This window comes from Pyrus communis, chromosome 3, assembly GCF_041283825.1.
Source record: "Pyrus communis isolate YQ-2024b chromosome 3, ASM4128382v1, whole genome shotgun sequence".
In the NCBI taxonomy this organism is placed as follows: Eukaryota; Viridiplantae; Streptophyta; class Magnoliopsida; order Rosales; family Rosaceae; genus Pyrus; species Pyrus communis.
The window spans coordinates 21518602-21538298 of record NC_142567.1 but is presented as its reverse complement, the minus strand read 5'-3'; the positions used below and the strand labels follow the sequence as shown (position 1 = coordinate 21538298).

Below are 19697 nucleotides of genomic sequence, written 5' to 3'. Positions count from 1 at the left end.
AATTAGTATATACATACTAAATTTCGGAGTTGACCCCTTCATGAAAGTTGTAAAGCTTTTCATTACGAGTGATTACATTTTTCACACTTCTACAATAATTATTATTAATTTTATTAACTTTGCACTCAAATGAAAAACACTATTCATGAGATTTTGAGGGTTTTAAAAATCTAAATGACCATGTAACCATCGTCTAAGCGTTGAGGATGCAATTGTGAACGTTTATTATGCTTTCACATCTTTCAAACTTATACATTAATGATTTTGAATTTTGTTTATTTTGAACTCCTTTAAAAATACTATTCATTAGAGTTTGTGTGGTTTTAAAAATTCAAAAGATCATATACCCATCCTCGAAGCGTAGAGGATGCGACTACAAGCGTTTGCATATTTTTTCATATTTTTTGCACATGTAAATTAATTATTATATTTTTTTAATGTGTTTGGTATTTTTAAATTACTTGATATTTTATTTTTAATGTGTTTTATAATTTTTAATCTCAATCTTTGCCTATAATATATTATAAAAATAAATAAATAAATAAAACTTGAATTTTAAAATTTATATAGAATAATAATTAATAAACAATATATACATATTCATTATATCTATTGTATTTTATAGTATGTTTTTTTAGTAGTTTAAAATATTAAAATCATCAAAATAACTTTTTCCTCATTGTGTCAAAACAGGTTACCCGCATGTCATTCTCGTGTAAACCTGTTAAGGACCTGTTATTAACGGGTTATTATTGTGTGATCCGATAATGACCCAATTAATTATCGTGTTGATCCGAAACCCGTTATTTTCATGTCATGTTAACGGATCGTGTAAGAAATTGCCAGATCTATCAGGAACATTGCTTAAATCAAGCAAGGAATATAAGAAAGTGTACACCACCGATGGTGTCCAAGCAAGGGATGGTTTTCTTTGACAATACTAATGCTTCACGATTAATGGAAATCAATGGTTATGTTTGGTGCTTTTCAAAATCAAAATTTGAGATTCATCCCATCATGAGATTTTGAGTTTATAGGATAAAATTTCTCCCTTGATATCATTGCTCTTACAGCCTAAAGAAAAAGTGTACGCTGCAATGATAGAACTAGATATTATATTTTCTATCCCAAGGGCCACAAGCTACATTTTCACTGGTTCTGAATTTTCTTATCGGGTTTAAATTTGGTACTTGGTATGCTGCTGGCCATAAACAGATGATAGATATTTAAAGGGTCTAAATTGGCCACATCTATGCTTTAGATATTGACATTCTTCTACTACGTACTGCAACTGGGTCGTGTAATCAGGTAGAGAATTCAAATATAAGTATTTGGATCCTGGAAGCCATGGAGATTATCTTTAATGCAAGTGGAATAATAATCAAGAGATTTTGGATCATACATAACTCCAACAGTATGATATGTAAATATACTACGTATATGATGAGTCGTCATAAAATGACGTGTGTGTGTCTTTACAAACATTTGTTTCTCTAATCTCTCATATAAAATAACGTGTAAATTTGATTACAAACATTTGCTGCTTCATCTACGTGAAATTCAGCCCTGGTTTCGATAATATCAATGGTAGAGATAGGTGAACTCCATGGATAAAACTCGAACTAGAAACCAAAGTGTTGCTGTTCTTAAAGAGCAATGATCGGTAACAAGGCCAAGCAGGATTTGAGTTAATCATTCTCCGACCATCTCCACTCCATGTATCAGGTAATAAACGGAACAAGGCAAGTTAGATGCAGGTAGTGTCGTCATCCTTGTTCGGACTCCATTAAAGATGGGGTCCCGAGGTGGCAGCTAATTGGGAAATCCCTAATTGGTTGCAGTATCGTGTTATAGAGATAGGTGAAGAGATGTGGGGATGATCTGGCCCATGAGGGGGATTAGAGGAAGAGTGTCACATGGGAAGCACACTACTTGAAAGTGATAAAACACAAGGAAATGGTACGGAAGGGCCAGCATGCCACGGCAGTGTGCTTGTGCTGAACACAGAAGTCTTGGGTAGCTAGCAAGTGTTTGGTGCTATGAGCACTTGCGTGGCTTTTGGAATTTTAAGCTTGGGACTAAGGACATGGGACCCGACGCTCAGAAGAAAATGATTTGGTGGCATTGTGCCTCTTAGTTTATTTAACTTGTTAGGTATACATGTATATTACCGGATTTATTAGGCGATGGTGTGATGCTCAAACAAATAAACTCGACAATCAACAAACATCTTACCTCCCCCACATGTATATGAATGACAATGATACTTTCTTTAATTGATGGTTTTCTTGACTCTAGGCAATTGCTATTTTGTTGTAGGTTTGCACCTTTTGTTTTGATTGGAGGTACACTTGTATTTTAGTTACCGTTCCAAAAATTCTCGCCTAACGCCGCCTAGGCAGCTGACTGCTGGTCACTGTCCCAATTAATCTCTGGGTGTTTGAAAATTTAGACAAGGCGCCTAGACCTCCTTAGCAGTCCACCTAGCCCGCCTAGGCGCCCGCTTAGCCCACCTAGGTTGAGACTCTCACATAGACAAAAAATCGATAACTTTCATTTTGGATTTTATTTTTGTTCAATAAATTGTAAATGACTTGTTAAATACTTGGACGAACATTCATTATATGCTTGTATCCCAATACAATTATGTATTTTTGTAAGTATAAATATGCACTTATTTACACGATATCTAATAAATTTACTTAATCTGCTTGTTGGATAAATATCAGCACATGTTATACATGACTTTTTAAGAGTATTATGCCAACGCTTGATGTGTCGCAACTTTCCATTGTATACATGACTTTTGGCCCTTGATTGCGCGGCCATACTGTCACAATGTATACATATAGCAGTTACAGGCTTTGGCCACACTGGAATATCCTCCAGAAAATGTTTAAGCTACTCGGCTTCTTCTCTAATCAAGTCTAAAGCTATAAACTCTTACTCCATGGTGGAATGAGCTACACAGTTCTGTTTAGAGGATTTCTAAGATATTGCTGCACCTCCCCAGGTAAAAACATATCCACTTGTCGACTTGGATTTTGTAGTGTTAGAAATCCAATTGGCATCACTGAAGCCTTCTGCAACAGGTGGATACTTTGTGTGGTGTAATTCATAGTCAAGTTTATTTTTCAAATACCTTAACACTCTTGCTAAAGCATCCCAGTGCTCTTGTGCCGGATTACTTGTATATCTACTAAACCTGCTTACTACATAAGCTAAGTCGGGCCTAGTTGAAGTCATCAAGTACATTAGACTTCCAATTACTTGAGAATATTCAAGTTGAGATATGGCATTGCCTTTATTTTTATCCAACTTGCATCTAGCATCAAAAGGAGTTGCAGTAGGTTTGCAGTAAAATTGACCAAACCTTCGTAATATTTTTTCTACATAATGGGACCGTGTAAGGACATACCCTTCACTATTTCCCTTAATTTGAATTCCTAAAATGACATCGCCTTGACCTAAGTCTTTCATGGCAAAGCTTGAATTCAACATTTTCTTTGTTTTGTTTATTACATCTTTATCGCTTCCCATTATGAGCATATCATCCACATACAAGTAGACAATAAAGCAAATTTTATCATTACTCTTAATGTAGACACATTTATCAGATTCATTTATTTTGAACCCATGTGTCAACAAAGTATGATCAAATTTCTCGTGCCATTGTTTTGGTGCTTGTTTAAGTCCATATAATGACTTAACTAATTTGCACACTTTGCTTTCTTGTCCTTTAAGCACGAACCCTTCAGGTTGTTCCATGTATATTTCTTCATCATGTTCTCCATTTAAAAATGATATTTTTACATCCATTTGATGTATATCAAAGTTGTACACAACCGCAATCGCTATTAATGTCCTAATTGACATTATGCGAGAAACTGGAGAATAAGTGTCGAAATAATCCAACCCTTCCTTTTGGTGATAACCTTTGGCTACTAAACGTGCCTTGAACTTGTCAATGGTTCCATCTGCCTTAAGTTTCTTCTTGAAAATCCATTTATGACCAATTGGTTTACTAACGGGAGGTAAATCAACCAATTCCCATGTGTTATTTTCCATAATGGATTCCATTTCACTTTTAATTGCTTCCTTCCATAAAGGAGCCTCGGAAGAAGACATTGCTTCTTTAAAAGTTCTAGGTTCATTCTCGAACAAGAAAGCAATGAAATCTGATCCAAAGTTTTTAGAAACTTTGGTTCTTTTTTCCTCTTCTTGGTTCCACATCATTTTCTTCGACACCAGAAGAAGATGCTTCATCATGACTATGATCATGAATCCTCTTTGTATCAGAACCAGATTCCTTTTCTTTGTAAGGAAATATATCCTCAAAGAATTATGCATTTGCCAATTCTAATATAGTGTTAACATGTATGTCAAAAACTGAATATTTTACAGCAAGGAACCTATAAGTAGCACTATGGTTTGCATATCCAATGAGTACACAATCAATAGTTTTAGGTCCTAGTTTCGTTCTTTTTTGTAACTGAACTTGCACTTTTGCTTAGCAACCCCACACTTTTAGGGTTTTATAAGTGGGTTTATGTCCTTTCCATAGTTCATAAGGTCACTCATCCATCTTCTTTTGAGGAACCTTATTTAATATGGCATTTGCAGTAAGTAAAGCTTCACCTCGCAAATTGTGTGGAAGCCCAGAACTATTTAACATAGAATTAATCATACCCTTGAATGTTCTATTTTTTCTTTTGGCAACACCATTTTGTTGTGGTGTGTATGGAGCCGTTGTTTAATGTATAATTCCATGTTGTGCACAAAAATGTGAGAAGGCAGTACACTCATACTCTCCTCCTCTATCGGATCTAAGTGCTTTGATTTTTCTCTCAAGTTGATTTTCAACTTCAGCATTATATGTCTTAAACATATTCAAAGCTTCGTCCTTGCTATGAATCAAATTAACATAGCAATACTTACTGCAATAATCAATAAAAGTGACATAATAATTCTTTCCTCCACGAGTTGGTGTGGATTTAAAGTCACAAAGATCACTATGAATTAATCCAAGTAATTCATTTGATGTTTCCAAAATTGACTTTCTCATTTGCCTAGCAAATTTCGATTCAGTACATGTTTCACACTTATTATTAAAATCAATTTCGAATTTAGGTAATAATTCTAATTTAACCATTCTTTGCATGGAACGAAAATTAACATATCCTAATCTAGCATGCCAAATATTATAAGACTCAACAAAATAAGTAGAAGCATTTATTTTATTACCATCATCAACGACAATTACATTGAGTTTGAGTACCACTTTTATGGGCAATTCTGTGAAAAAGGGCTATGTGGATTTGTATATGGGCAATTCTGCCTCATTTGTTGGAAAGGGTTATGTGGCTGATGGCCTCGTGAAACTCAATGTAATTACAAAGAGGCCATCAGCCACATCTGCGGTGACACAAATCCACATAACCCTTTCACGAGGCCATCGTAGATGAGGTAGAATTGCCCATATACAACTTTTCTCCAAGGGCAGCAGGATGGTATTCAGCGAAAAGATTTCTGTCAGCGCAGATGTACTTGATAGCAACAGTATCCATCAGCCATTCACTCACATTTGAGACCATGTTGACCTCAGACACAACAGCAGCCAACTCTTCATCGGTGATTGCCATGTTAGAGTGGTTGTTGTTGTTTCCGTTGGCATGATTTCCATCTTTGCGATGATAACAATCTTGTGCCTTGTGACCAGATTTGCCACACACATAGCAGGCGCCCTTAATCTTCTTTAGATTCTTACCTTTAGGAGCAAGGGCAGATTGTACAAATTGCTTGGTTTTGGGAGCCTTATTCTTTTTCGACTTGGCCTTAGAGTTTCCTTCCTCAACATAATTCGCATTGGCTTCAATGGTAGCAAACCCACCAGAACGGTTTGCCTTTTTGTGGTCTTCTTCCACTCCTAGCCTCATAATCAAATCCTCCATATTGATCTCACGACGCTCGTGTTTAAGATAAATTTTGAAGTCATTCCAGAAAGTTGGCAATTTCTCTATTATCACCCCAACTTGGGAAATGTTCATTGATCTCGCATCCCTCGGAGTGCAGTTCATAGATTAATTTCTGGATTTCTTCGACCTGAGAGACAACAGATTTTGAATCCAACATAGTATATTTGACAAACTTATCGATAACAAATTTCTTTGAACCAACATCATTAATCTTATACTTTTTGTCCAGGGATTCCCAAAACTCCTTTGCAGTCTTGCATAAAGAATAAATGTCGTAGAGATTGCCATCCAAACTATTTAGAATATAATTCCTGCAACAAAACTCAGAGTGATTCCAAACTTCAATTGCCAAGACAGTCTCTTTTGTCATTGGATTCTCATTAGACTTTGGAGCTTCTTTCTTGACAACATGAGCAAGATTAATAGTTGTTAGGAAAAACAACATCTTCTATTGCCATCTCTTAAAATCTAGCCCTTTGAACTTTTCAGACTTTCAGAGTATTTTGGCACAGCGCCATTCACATTCATAGATTGTTGATCCATGAATTATCTGTTTCAAGATTGTTGGATAGATATCAACAATGTGTGATAAATTTATATATGCTAATAAATGATGAATGCGAACAACTAACTTAATAGAGTATGAACATGAAATAATATTAAACAGAAAAAACTAAAGATCAAGGCTTGCGTCCCTCAATGTCCTTAAAACAGATATTTCGTCCCTACTCAGTGCTTGTAGTTCTACGGATGTCTGTTTCGCTAGGATTCAACGATCAAGTTAAAATTCCAGCACCGGAAAACTTAACTTATGGCGAATTTGTTTATGGTTCTCTCAATAATAATGCTTTGGATTGTAGAAGAAGAATTATGTTTTTATGTGTTCTAAATGTCATGCAGATGGATGTATATATAATATGATTATCCCTATTTGCAACATGTATGGAGAATGAATGCATCTGTTGGGAGACATCTTCTCAGAGGGGTGTTTGCTTTTAATTATTAGAGCCCAAGCCCAAGAGCCCCAAGGCCCAAGGCCTATATTTTGATAATTAATTATATATTAATGATCAATTAATTAATACACTCCAAAGCCCAACTCCAAGGGTGGAGCCCAATTTTATTTCTCATGGTCTATCACTCCAATCACTTTCTATAAGGGACAAAGCCTTATAAAGTGATGGGATCTTTTGGTGGTGCGCAATGGGGAACACTGAAATTCTACTCAAAATTTCCAAAACTACCTAGGTCTTGTCTAGCCGCCTAGGCGCTAAGCTTGAGTTCACTGCCCGACTATTGCTAGCGCCTTTTAATACCATAATTTTAATATAACATGACAAGTATGATATCAATTATTAAATAGATAATTTGGTTTGAACCCGAAATTTTGGTGTATTTTAGCAAAAACTCTATTTTCAAATTAATAAAATCAATTGACCAGATTGCTCTGTGATCCTTCCTCTCTCGTAGCGAGAGTTTTGAAAGCTAAGTATTGCCCCACTTCTTCGTTTTTGGATGCCTCTGTGAAAAGCAATGCTTCCTATTGCTGGAAAAGCATTTGTGCTGCTAGAACCATCATCGAAAGAGGATCCAGGTGCTAAGTGGGTAGTGTTGATTCGATCAACACCTGGACTGATAGGTGGCTGCCTTTTGCTTCCTCTTACAAGGTGTTCACACCTAAGCCGGATGTGTGTAATATCGTCTATGACCGAGACCTAATCGAAGACAAGCCTCAAAAATGGAATGTGTCCTAAATGGGCTCTTTGTTCTCAGATTTTGGGGTTGACCTGACGCGTTCCAGTCCCTTGAATGTTAGGAAGCCAGACGCCAGGTTGGTGTGGCATTTTGAAAAGAAAGGAGTGTTTACTGTGAAGAGTGCTTTTCGCGTGGCTCGGGTGTGGGTGTCATCCACGAAGATTTAGAAATACATGTTTTCAATTGTTTAGAGGTCTTCATAGGTCTGCAAAAATTCAGTGTGAATTAGTTCTAATGGAGTTTTAGCTCCCCATGCCTTGTCTTGTGTAATGAATCCTTTTGAAGCTTCTCAAGTGCATACCCTTCATAGATTTCTTCACCTTCTTGGATTAGGCAATGCATGAACCATTTCTTTTGTTATAGCTTATACATTTTTCCTATCAAAGCGATCCCAAACCACCGACCCTTTGTTTACTTTGTAGTTTGTACCAAGAGATCTTATCTTCATTTACGTGCTCATTTGAGTTATTTCCTCGTCAAGTCGCCCAAGAGCGTTCTTCGCATCCACCAAGAGGACTAGGCACTTGTTGAGGTGCCTCCTTGGAGAATTGAGGCATAGGTTTTGACGACATTGTCCGCCTACAAGAACAAATCAATTACATTAAACAATTTGAGTCCTAAGAAATACTTGTTACGAATTAAATTGTTTATATAGATCGCTACGTACTTGTGATGAGGTAGATGACGTTCTTCGAGTATGAGAACTAATTGAATTCATTGAGCTTGAGCTTGAGGCCTTGCTTTTAAACGAGCTACGTCTTCAATAACTCAATTTATGGACATAAATACTCAACATTAGCAGTGAATAACCATGCACCGACTTCACACTCTTAAATGCAATAACACTTGGAACAACTTTTGTGTTTCTTACGAGAAGACAAATTTGATGATTTGAGGAGGTACCCCGGTATAGCTCTAATCCGAATTCGAAGCTGAGAAGGCAAGCGAGATGAGGATGGAGGAATACCTTAATGATCTGACCTTAAAAGCAGAGCAGGCAAGCACCACAAGTCACGAGGAAGAATTGTCCGTCGAGGTGGGCGACCTGCGTTGTCACGTTGAGGAGTGAGGACTGAGGGTGAGGAAGTGTCCAGACACTGAGGTGTGGGCGACTGGGTCTTGTTGCGCTGAGAAATTATAAACGTGGGATAGCGGGTTAAGGGTAAAAACCAAAACGACGCCATTTTGCACTTAATTACGATTTAATTTCTGAACCACTAAAATTGAAACCGACCAATAGCTTTCGGTTCAGTTCGGTTTCTTTGGTTTCGATTTGGTTTTTTTTTTTTTTTTTTTTTTTTTTTTTCGTTTTAACCTTTTTCGTTTTAATTTGGTAAACGATTCAGTTTTTTCGGACCCACTCCAACGTAATTCAATTCTTTGAGAACATTATGTTCACTCCTCTCATGTTTCGAGATGCCAATTTCGTTGCAAATGCTCTACTACATTATGTCATTTTCTTGATTATTTTAAAACTTGGCCAACTCTTTTAGTTAAAATGATATTTGAGATTCGCATAACTTTTAACTTTGGTTTATAACAATAAAAATCAATAGAACTGGTACTTAAGTTTGTCCATCGTAAATCATTTTGGTCTTGTGAGAATTTATCAACATCCTCGTTAAATTGTCATGAATAACCATGTGACCACATTTTAAAGCGTATTTTTGTCAAACCAATCCCTCAACTTAACGAGGGTATTGAGAAACAAAAATGATATACAAAATTACGGTTGACAAATTCAGAGACCCCTTCAATCGATTTTCATTATCAATGACAAAGTAAAAAATTATAACAATTTCAGAAGTCATTTTGGCTAACAAATCATTAGGGTGAGGGCCCCTTCTTGCCTGAGAAGTTCCATGTTATAATTTTCCTTTTCATATTAAAAATTTGAAAGAAAAGTTAGTTATTACTATGATCTAGTGGTATTCCTTTTTACTTGTAAGAGGTCTTCCGTCTTAGATTTGATTCTCATCAAAGACAAGTTTAAATTATATTATTGCTAAGTAATTATGAGACTAAACCCATCTATTTTTTCTTAGCGTATATAATATATTTTGTTAAAAAAAAAACCAAGAACAGCATGCTTCTTTTTTGTTTTTGAAATTTTTGTTTTTCCTTAGCGCTGCGGACAAGCCTGGCGGAATATCCTAGAAGAAAGCCCTTCGAGCTGGATTTCCTGCAGCCATTTCCTCCAACCAACATCCCCTGCCCCCCTTTCAAACTCTTTTCAGTATAAATTTTCAATCAGGTAAAGATTTTCTTGGATTCTTTCCGGTTTGCTTTTACCTTGAAATCCCACCGTAGGTCTTCTTGTATGGGACTGAATTGAACTTATTCCCAAACTGGGTTTGCTCTGCCGTAAAGTTTTTTCATTTTGTGATTTAACCATAAAATTTGCAGCCTTTAGAATATTGGGTGGTTCTGTTTTGGTAAAATATCTGATGGGTTGCCTTTGATTCTATCTGGGTTTGCCTGATTTTGCCAGATGAAGTGTTGGGTCTGCTAATTGGTTCCAGGAGTAAGGTGGCACTGACAAGTTTTTGATTGGTGATTAAAGGTTGGAGCTTCACTCCAATCAGGTAAGTCTCTTCTTTGAAATGCAATTTCCGGCATATTGATATCTGGTGAGGTTGATTAATCTTATGGATTTTCCCCGTTTAATCGTGTTAGGATATAATTCCCTGCAGGATGATTCTTCTTTCGTTTGTACAATTCATAAAAGAACAATATATGACCCAGATATTGAAATAATTAAAACAAGAGTATAAGATTGAGCTTTCAATTTATAAAAATGGATGCCGATGAGTGCTATGTATGGGCAGAACTAGAATAAGAAATGCCATTATGCATACCCTTGAAAAAGGCAAATCAAAGTGGTTACATTCTTAGAGAATAGCATTTATTCCTGAGGATATATAGGTTAGCTTTAGTTCAAAGAATTCTATTTTCAACGGTTGTGCGTGCATGTGTCTGTTTGTTCTGAATTCATTTGGGCTCAAAGATGACCTTCCAGTTGTAAATTGTGTTAGATGTTAGGCCTTGTGGTTGTAGGAATTTAGGAATTTTAGTATTTAGTTTGCTCCAAGAATTCTAGAGTTCGTAGTGGATACCTTGTTGGTTATGAGCTTACTGTTTCCATATTTACACTAAAAGATGATTTAATAGGAGGATTTGGGTAATATTTCAGAGCAATAGCTCCATAGGTTTGGTTTTTCTTTCTTAATGTTGAGGCTTTCATTGTTGGTACTGAATATTATAATAAAATATGAAGGGGAAAATAGCAGGATATACAATGTGATGCAGTTAGCTAGAAGATTGCATATGGAAGTTTTGTGTAGATTTTCTTGTAGTGTATTACTTATTGATATTGTTTGGTTTGGTGTACTTGTGTGTTTGTTTGAGTAATGTGTATGAGTGTACGTGCTTTTTCACGATCCCTATATAACTCTACAAACTTACCATCATTTTTTCTGTATCCTTCATTCTTTCTATTGCGATCTGCTCCTGTTAGCTCTATGGCAACCACTGATCCAATGTCTAATCTAGTTTCTTCTGTATCTATTATATAAAGAATTGCTTTACTGTATCTCAAAAAAAAGAAGAAAAAGTAAATACTTTATTGAACTAAAGGCACTAATTTCCCTTTCTTAACCGCACAAGAGATTTCTAATTGAACTGAAGCTTCCTCAATGCTGTAACTAGGCCTTTTTGTACTTATTTTTTAATGAATATGTGTTGTTATTCGTTAAAGTGTACATTTGAGGCAATGCCTACTGCGCATCAATGAATTTTTGCCTAAAACATCACAGATAAATACTTTTACCTGGGCAATGTAAGAAGCTTGTGACAGATTTGCTTAACACTTTTTAGCTGAGTAAACATTTTGATCATCAGCTCTAATAATTTGCGCCTTCTGGACCTCTCCTGGTGATTTCATTTATTGAATTTTTTATGTAACGAGACTGAAGTTTTGCTCTTCATCACTATTTCAGAAGCAGTGTCAGTGATGAGTGAAGTCCATCACTGCATCCTTGAAAGAATCTTAGAGGGTGAGAAATAGTTGGTCTATACATTAAAGTGTTGATTTGGGTTAAGTCTGGTGATGAGAAACTTTACTGAAAAGGGATTGTACTGTTCTTTGCTTTCGTTTTTTCACAAAGAAACTTTTAATATGCAGTTGCTTCACTTTTCTTTTTATATGGTATTTGCTTGGATGGGATGTCATAGTGATCTTGGGGTTCTTTCTTAAGTTCGGATTTGTTTTTAAATTTGTTTCTTTCATAAATTAAGATATATGGTCAAAGAAAATTTCACAAGTTTGAAATTGTATTACTATGGCCAGCGGCCTATTTCCAAGTTTTAGAGATCAACCTAGAAATTTCCTCCAGAAGATCCTCTGGGGGCATAATTCCCCTCTGTCCCTGGCTTCTTTAACCAAGTAAACCATAGGTATAATCACCAAAGTTTGTTTATATATTTCCCTAATTCTGTTTTCATCCTTGTTTTACTATTCTGTTGAGATACATTGAACTATTGGGTTTTTCCTTTAAATCATTTATCCCATTTCCTGAAACTACCCTATCCATCCATAAATTTTTCTGCAACATCATCAGTGTGGCAATCATTAATGGTGCTTACTTTGAAAAGGTCCGGCATCAATCAAACTGCCATTTCAATGTGGTTGGGGAGTGTATATATAAATCATATACATATCCATGATTCATAATTCATGCTATTCAAATGATGCAGATATGTGATTTGTATTTGTTTACTTTAGGCATATCCACTTCTAAATGTAAGAAATGATGCACATATTATTGTTTATAATTGTAGTTTAGAACATATCTTAGATTTATGTAAAAAAGTTGACCGCTAAATTGTAGATATGCTATTTGAATTATACCTTAAGTTGCATTTTTGTCCCTAAACTTGCATAAAAGTTGCTATGGTGCTCAAACTAATCCCGAGTTGCAACATTTTGTCCTTTCCGTTAGTTTTTCTGTCCTAAACCATTAGACTGCTTGACCCAAAACTAATAATCTATAATTAAATAAAACGAAAACAACGAACATGATTGAACAAGGGTGTGTAACAGGAAAAAAAGGGTGTGGTTTTGATACAACGATATTCTACTCTTAAGTGGGAGGGATATTATACTGTAAGTGTGTGGTTCCATTAAAGTGAAATAATTATATAAAGCTGATAGGATTTTGATTCTGCAATTTAGGATTTCTAGTTTTCTTTGCAACTATATCAGAAAGTGAAAATTGAATAATATACATGGGTCCCATAGCCATTCTGTTGTTTGTCCTGGACTTTAACATGTTGCAGTAAATGGTAGAATTTTCTGGCTTTCTTCTTGGTCTGCAATTAGACTCCTATGTTTGCATGTTCATGCACTGATAGCTTATCTGCGAGTCTCATGGAAGTATACCACTTTCTTTCAGGTCATTAGTTATATAATCTTCATCTGTTGATGATCTTGTGCCTGCTAGTTCCCGTTCCAACATGAACAACTCATTTGGTGATGATTATGTAAGTCTTCAGAACATTAGTGATTTTATTGTCAGCACAAACAAAACAGGGCAACCTTAACACTTTGTGTGCAGGATGAAGCAACTGTTGCAGGATTTGAAGTTTTAAGATCACCCGATGCAAGTTACAACAATGTGTACCCAGGGAATGAAGACGAGGCCCAGGATCCACCTCTTGTCCCTCCACAGCTACAACAGACGTTACTTAGTTACCCAGCAAGTGCAGACACTACTGGAACTCTTCCCTTACCACAAAACGTGACACTCAACCATCTTTACATTGAGAAACGGGAGACCCCACAATCTGTGGTCGCACTTGGGTTCACTCATCGCTTTCGTTCAAAATTTGTTACAGTTGTGCTTTACAAACCAGTTCAAAGAAGGGGCACTACCAGCAGTTAGGAATCGAACATTAGGAGGATACACCTAAATTAGTGGTGAAAGATACTTATTTCCTCACAGAAACTTATGAACTTAGGTTTGATTTCTGCCGAGTTCTTTGTAGACTTGATATATTCTTCAGGGTAGACTTGGTATACCGTGGAGTTGGCTGGTTAGGTTATGATCTCATGTGAGAATTGTTTATTTGAAATGATTGGGATCATTTGATTGCTTTTGTGAATATAAAATGCCTGCTTTATACAGATAAGGAAGCCTTCTCCAATGCACATCATGTGGTTGAATGAAGTTCGCAACTCTTGCAGAAACATGCATTCAATTATTCGTAATATATATGTATTTGACCTAAAACTAGAAGCTTATCTCCCAAGCATATAATTCATTTGTTTTATTTTGTGCTCCAATTATTTTGGTAATGTGAGTAGTCAACTCCTACTGTCACTACTTATCCTTGCCAAATGGGGGAAGTAAGAGGATTATTGTAATACAATATGGATGGGTTTTTTGATAATATTCTAAACTACTAAAAGCTACAGGATGAGATTCAAATTTGGGTGCGTGCAATTGTACAGAATATAACAAAGGCTAAACCTTTATAACATTATACATAATGAGATTCAAATTTGATTGATGCCACATCATTTGATGAACAAATTTATTTAGTATGCCTAACATTATACAGAATATAACAAAGGCTAAACCTTTATATATAATTCCCTGTTACTTATATTCAAATCCTAAACTATTATCCACCACTATGAATACCACTAGAACTCGATAATTCAATTTGTCAATACACAAAATTGGGTTGACTTTGGTACAACGCATAGTGTCACGTAGTGACCTTCGCAAAGGTGCTTTAGTCACATAGCTAGTGAAGATAATAGAGATGTAGATAAAGGGTAGTGAAGATAATATATGAAGGGCTAAACCTAGATCCGCTTTTCATTTCATATGTTTGAAGATATATAGATAGAAATGGCATTATGTGTTTCGTAGTTTTATTGTTCAAGAAATACATATCAATTCCGATGAAGTGGAACAAATAATTGGATTTATCTAGATCGAAGACCAACCAAGACATTCTTATCTTTCACTTGTAGGATCTGACCAATACATGCCTGGAGTACTTATCATAGAGAGTTCTTTCCAAAATACTAAAAGCTCTTATAATATGGCATGGCCAGCAAACACAATTGCTTTTTCGCATCTTTTAAACAAACAATAAAGGCCACAATTACAGGTCCCTCCAACGCATGGCCAACAAATTCCAATTACAAAATACCAAGTCGTGTTGTCGAAAGCCCTCAAAAAACAATACTCAAAGAAGTCTATGAGCAATTGAAAGGTGAAGTATTGCATAATAAATCATATTTTATGTGTCTCCATCAAACAGGTCGAGCAAGCGGTCGATAAATGAGAAAAGAAAAGCCTACAGATTGTGATCAGATGAGATGAAACATTTGACCTGTCATCTGGGAATTATAAGGAGTTTCGTGCGCCAAAGTGTTCAACAATACACAATTTGATAATGGTTTATAACGAGTAAGGCAACTTAATAAAAGATATATGTGATGAATTGTAATGGATGTCAAAGGTCATCCATCTCGTTAGCCCTTGACTGACTTGCAAATTGCAGGACATGTATGTTTTTTTAGCTTAACGTATCTGCATTTTGGCCACCTTAAACTTGCAAGTTGCAATAAATTACTGGTATAAATTAACATGTCATGTGTCATTGATGTATATACACACAGGCGCTATATAAACATTTATGTTTTTACTTTGTTTAACATATTATTTTGTCAAATTATAAGGCTTGCACAAGTATTACGCTTTATTGGATTAACAGTTTAGCAATATATTTTAACACAATATTTGGCATGAAACTATTTTGCCCCTGTACACAAGGGAAAGTCTTGAAATATCATATGAGTTTATACGCCTTTTTCAGTTTATCATATGAACTAAAATTTAGAGCGATTTGTCATGTCAAATTTTTGAAATCATTTTATGATCTCATCCTAACTCCATTAAATTTTCCACCAAAATAAGTCATGTGGCTTGCACATAACTTTTTTTTTCAAGGTTATTTTGAACATTTCAACTTTCCACTACCCTTCAAGGTTTTTTTGTGTTAAATTCACCCTTTTGGGCTTGTGCCTTTTGTTCATGTCTCATGATGGCATCGTTGAGATTTATCATGATGTAACTAGTAGCTTTGTGCCCGGAGTACCTATTGTAGTGGACAATATTTGTTTCCTTTGCAATTTATCTGAGGAGTCGACACTACTTGTATGTAAAGAGTGTCCCCTTAACTGTTTTGTTGGTGATTTTGTGCGAAATGTCTCTTATGTGGCGGATTATGAAGTGATTGAATTTTTAGTTGTCAGGATTAAAGTTCTTTTGATTGTAAAAGATTCACCGATATGGTGGCAATTAGATTGGTCAGGCCTTAAAATTTGACTATAATACTTACAATGTATTGGTACAATCACTAATTTGATGGTCAAATCATATATAAGCATTGTAGCGAATCTGAGATTAGCCTACACACCTTGGGTGAGGGAAGCACTCCCCAAATAAAACGTCTAAATGATTCTTATATTTAACAGCTAATGGTGACCAGGAACCATCGATCCTTCGAGGCGTCGACTCAGGTCGGGTTGAAAACACATAATGAGTTTTGTAATCATACAGAGCAAAAGTAAATACATTAAAATTTATCATGGATGATAATACGAATAAAACTTGTACCAATTCGTATGCCATCTTCTTTATATAGATTGACATTCATACACGTAGAAGCAGTTCTTTCTGATAATTCGAGTTTTCCACTTGGACCAATTGGTGCATGTTGATCCTTCCCTTTGTTGGCTAAACATGGGAAGGTGTGGCGTTTGGTGGAGTTGGAGCAGAGGCAACCCGCCTACCACGCTCAGACCTACTGTTCTCCGCGAACTTTAGACTCTGTTGGTGCAACCCCTTCTGCTTCTCCGCCTCACTCCACTCAGCTGCATAGTAAAACTTTTCTGTCGATTTCTCGACATCTTTGGAAGCTGGAAGGAACATGCTCCCCCACTGTGGGAAGTGCACCAAAGTCACAGGAAGAGTGCAGCACACAATCATTACCCCCATCCAAGACAATCCTGAGGCAGTTGAGAACGCTGAGGTTGAAAGGAACATTAGTTGGGTCAACCCAGACCCGAAGTTCCCACCTGCTCCGGTGAGGCCCGAGATGATGCCGAGGGAACGTCGGGAGATGAAGGGGATGATGCCAAAGGTAGCTCCACATGCAGCCGGGGCTCCTATAGAGAAGAGGATCATGGCAAAGACTGCATGGGGCAGTGAATTGGCTCGGCCGAGCCATATACAGAAGACTCCTCCTAGGGTTTGGAGAATCCAGAGAGTCCACAACCTGCCTCTCATGCCAAAGTACCTGCCTACTAGATCAGAAGCCCACCCACCAAAGGACGCGCCGCAAAGTTCGCCATGCTGAATGATGCAGCAATAATGCCGGCTAAGTGAAGTTTTAGATCAAATCTGTTGATTCGATTAGACAAAATTAAACATAATTAGTACAGTCCAAGAAAGAAATTAATGCGGCTGTATGCGAGCTGACACATATGAGTCTATTTTTATTAGAGAGATGATATAAATATATGATAAGTGTAACATTATTCATATATACATGCATAATTAGAAAACGTTACCTAATATATACTCAATTACATTGCTCATCAAAACATATGGTAAAAATAGTTATAATAAAAAAATAGTAATTAAATAAACAAAAAGTAACCTGTCTATTCAGCAATGACATTATCAATGGACAACTCAACACCCATGGAATAGCCATAGAGAAGAACGAAAATCCACGTTCTATAGTTTGTGATAGCATGCCACAGAACCTGAACAGTGGTAATCAAATTGATCAATTAGACATCAATAAAATTAATTAGCAACTTACACAAAATTCTTAGGTCTTTGAAAGTGATTGAATTAATAAAAAAAAAATATTTGTTTTAAAAAAAACTGACCTTGGAGAATTGATCTTTGGCAACTTCACCCTTCTTCTGCAAGGCACCAAGATTCCCATCACGCAAGTCTTGGCCAAGTGTCAACACCGTATTTCCAGTAATGATATTAAGCCGCCCAGGAATGAAGAATGCAATTCTCCAGGCAGTAAAAGAAGTTGCTCCACATCTGCCGATGATGTCAAACACCAATGCATCAAGAGCTGGGTGGCCCCACCGCCCATATTACCCCACCCAGCAGCAGTCCCATTCACCAGCCCAATAATCTTACTATTAAACATTGTGCTCATCCAGTATTGGCACGACACAAATGTTCCAAGAGAAAAACCGATCATAAACCTAACTACTAAGCAATGTATTAAAAGCGTGAGGCACGGGAGAAGCGTCCAAGGGATAGCCTAATCTCACGGGATCTAAATTTTTTAATATATACACTAAGCATACACATATATTTTATTAAAAAAAAAAGATTATTAATCAATAATTACCCTGAGCACACATATATTATAAATACATATACACACATATATATATACATATTATATATATATATATATATAAAATAGAGGATGAAAAACACAATGAGCACACATATAACAATGCATGTAGACGGCACACACATCCTTTATATAAAAAATAAAAATCAGGAAAACAAGGCAGAGTGATGATAGTGCAATTGGAAGAGGTATGCGGTAGTTAAAACCCTACCCAAAATTTGGTTTTGGGCGTATTTAAAAAAAAAGAAAAAGACGGCTCCGGCGACACCTTCTGCCCACTCTCTCAAAACAGAGGCGGTAACCCTCAAGCCCAGCCTCATAGGGCGCGCCTTGAGGCGGGTCTTTTAAAACATTGCTGCTAAGTAACCCCCAGCGTCAGACACAAACGACATGCAAAACACTGTGGGTGCGCTGAGCATTATGAAAAACGCACAGCCGTAGCGTGGCCCTAGCAAATCACACACCGCACCCATCAAATCCTTGAGAATATGCTGCCGGAGACGGAGGCAACCCCCGCATTTCCGATGTCTTGCTTGGTCAGGTTGAGATTGTCTCGGATGATAGGGACGAGAGGAGCAGCTGCAAATGTTGAGATAAAGCAAGTGAAGTAGGAGATCCAAGACAAGTGGAAGGTTCTCATGTGAGGGTTGGCCAATGAGAAGAGTTTGAAAACTTTGGCCTTGTGCTCTGAATGGACTGGCAAGTCAAATTTGGCAGTCGTGTCTGTTGGGACAATTGGTGATGCTACTGAGAATGCAAAGGTTTGCTCTCTGCCGGTCACTCCATGCATGGAACTTCCGGGTTCACCTTCGGTATCTGCCATTTCGGGTTCCGGATTTTGGGGTTTGGATTTAGAGTTTTGAAACTCGGAACGGTTTTTGAAACAGCTCTCAGAGAACTGAAATGGACTCGTTGTGTTGTGTGAGGAACGTACTAAGGGATTGTGGGATTTATATAGGGCTTGGAGTTGACATTGTGAAGGGTTGTGAAGAGCCAACGGGCAAGAGTAAGATTCTCAACATTTGTGTGATCCATTTCGCCGCATATGACGATATGAATAGTAAAAGTCTCATCATATATCCCAAGGGACCACCGTAACCTTTCCGAATTGGTCAACCAGCTGGTTAATTAACAAGTAGCTTGCATATTAGGGACAACCAAACCAAGTATTAATGAAGTCAATGAACTCCGAATTAATTAAGTCGGCCTGGAATTTGTACACATAAAAGGAAACTACATTTTAATATTGTTTGTTTAATTGGAGTAAGGCTTATTAGTCGAAATGCCCCCTGAAACTGCCATTGAGTTTATTCCTTAAAACTGATTTTATCTCACTTTGCCCAAAACTGACATTTTCAACTATTTTGTCTTACTTTAACCACTTATGTTAATGGACTGTTAAATTTAATGGTACTTTAGACATTTCAGTTTTTACACATTTATTTACTTCTAGCTTACACACTAAACAAGTCTCAATTTTATTTTTGACAACTC

The 19697-nt window shown here is 36.6% G+C and overlaps 1 protein-coding gene and 1 pseudogene across 4 annotated transcripts; one reads left to right on the top strand and one right to left on the bottom strand.

Annotated features, from left to right (window-relative positions):
* The first annotated feature begins 9806 nt into the window (after positions 1-9806).
* On the top strand, positions 9807-13919 carry LOC137715940 (SNF1-related protein kinase regulatory subunit beta-3). 3 transcript variants are annotated; one of them, XM_068455306.2, is made up of 5 exons: positions 9807-9984; positions 10222-10315; positions 11729-11785; positions 13184-13271; positions 13346-13919. In XM_068455306.2, the coding sequence occupies exons 4-5, from the start codon at positions 13245-13247 to the stop codon at positions 13670-13672; spliced, it is 354 nt and encodes a 117-aa protein (XP_068311407.1). In that variant the 5' UTR covers positions 9807-9984; positions 10222-10315; positions 11729-11785; positions 13184-13244; the 3' UTR covers positions 13673-13919. The 3 variants fall into 3 exon arrangements, with proteins under 3 accessions (XP_068311407.1, XP_068311405.1, XP_068311406.1); XM_068455304.2 differs by lacking the exon at positions 11729-11785 and having other exon boundaries at positions 9808-9984; XM_068455305.2 differs by lacking the exons at positions 9807-9984; positions 11729-11785 and adding an exon at positions 10038-10094.
* A 2190-nt stretch (positions 13920-16109) lies between these two features.
* On the bottom strand, positions 16110-19061 carry LOC137714196 (high affinity nitrate transporter 2.4-like; annotated as a pseudogene). The gene is made up of 4 exons (XR_015960337.1): positions 18555-19061; positions 17710-18045; positions 17458-17580; positions 16110-17214 (listed from the first exon to the last, which is right to left on the bottom strand). The product of XR_015960337.1 is annotated as a high affinity nitrate transporter 2.4-like (transcript).
* Between the last annotated feature and the right edge of the window lie 636 nt (positions 19062-19697).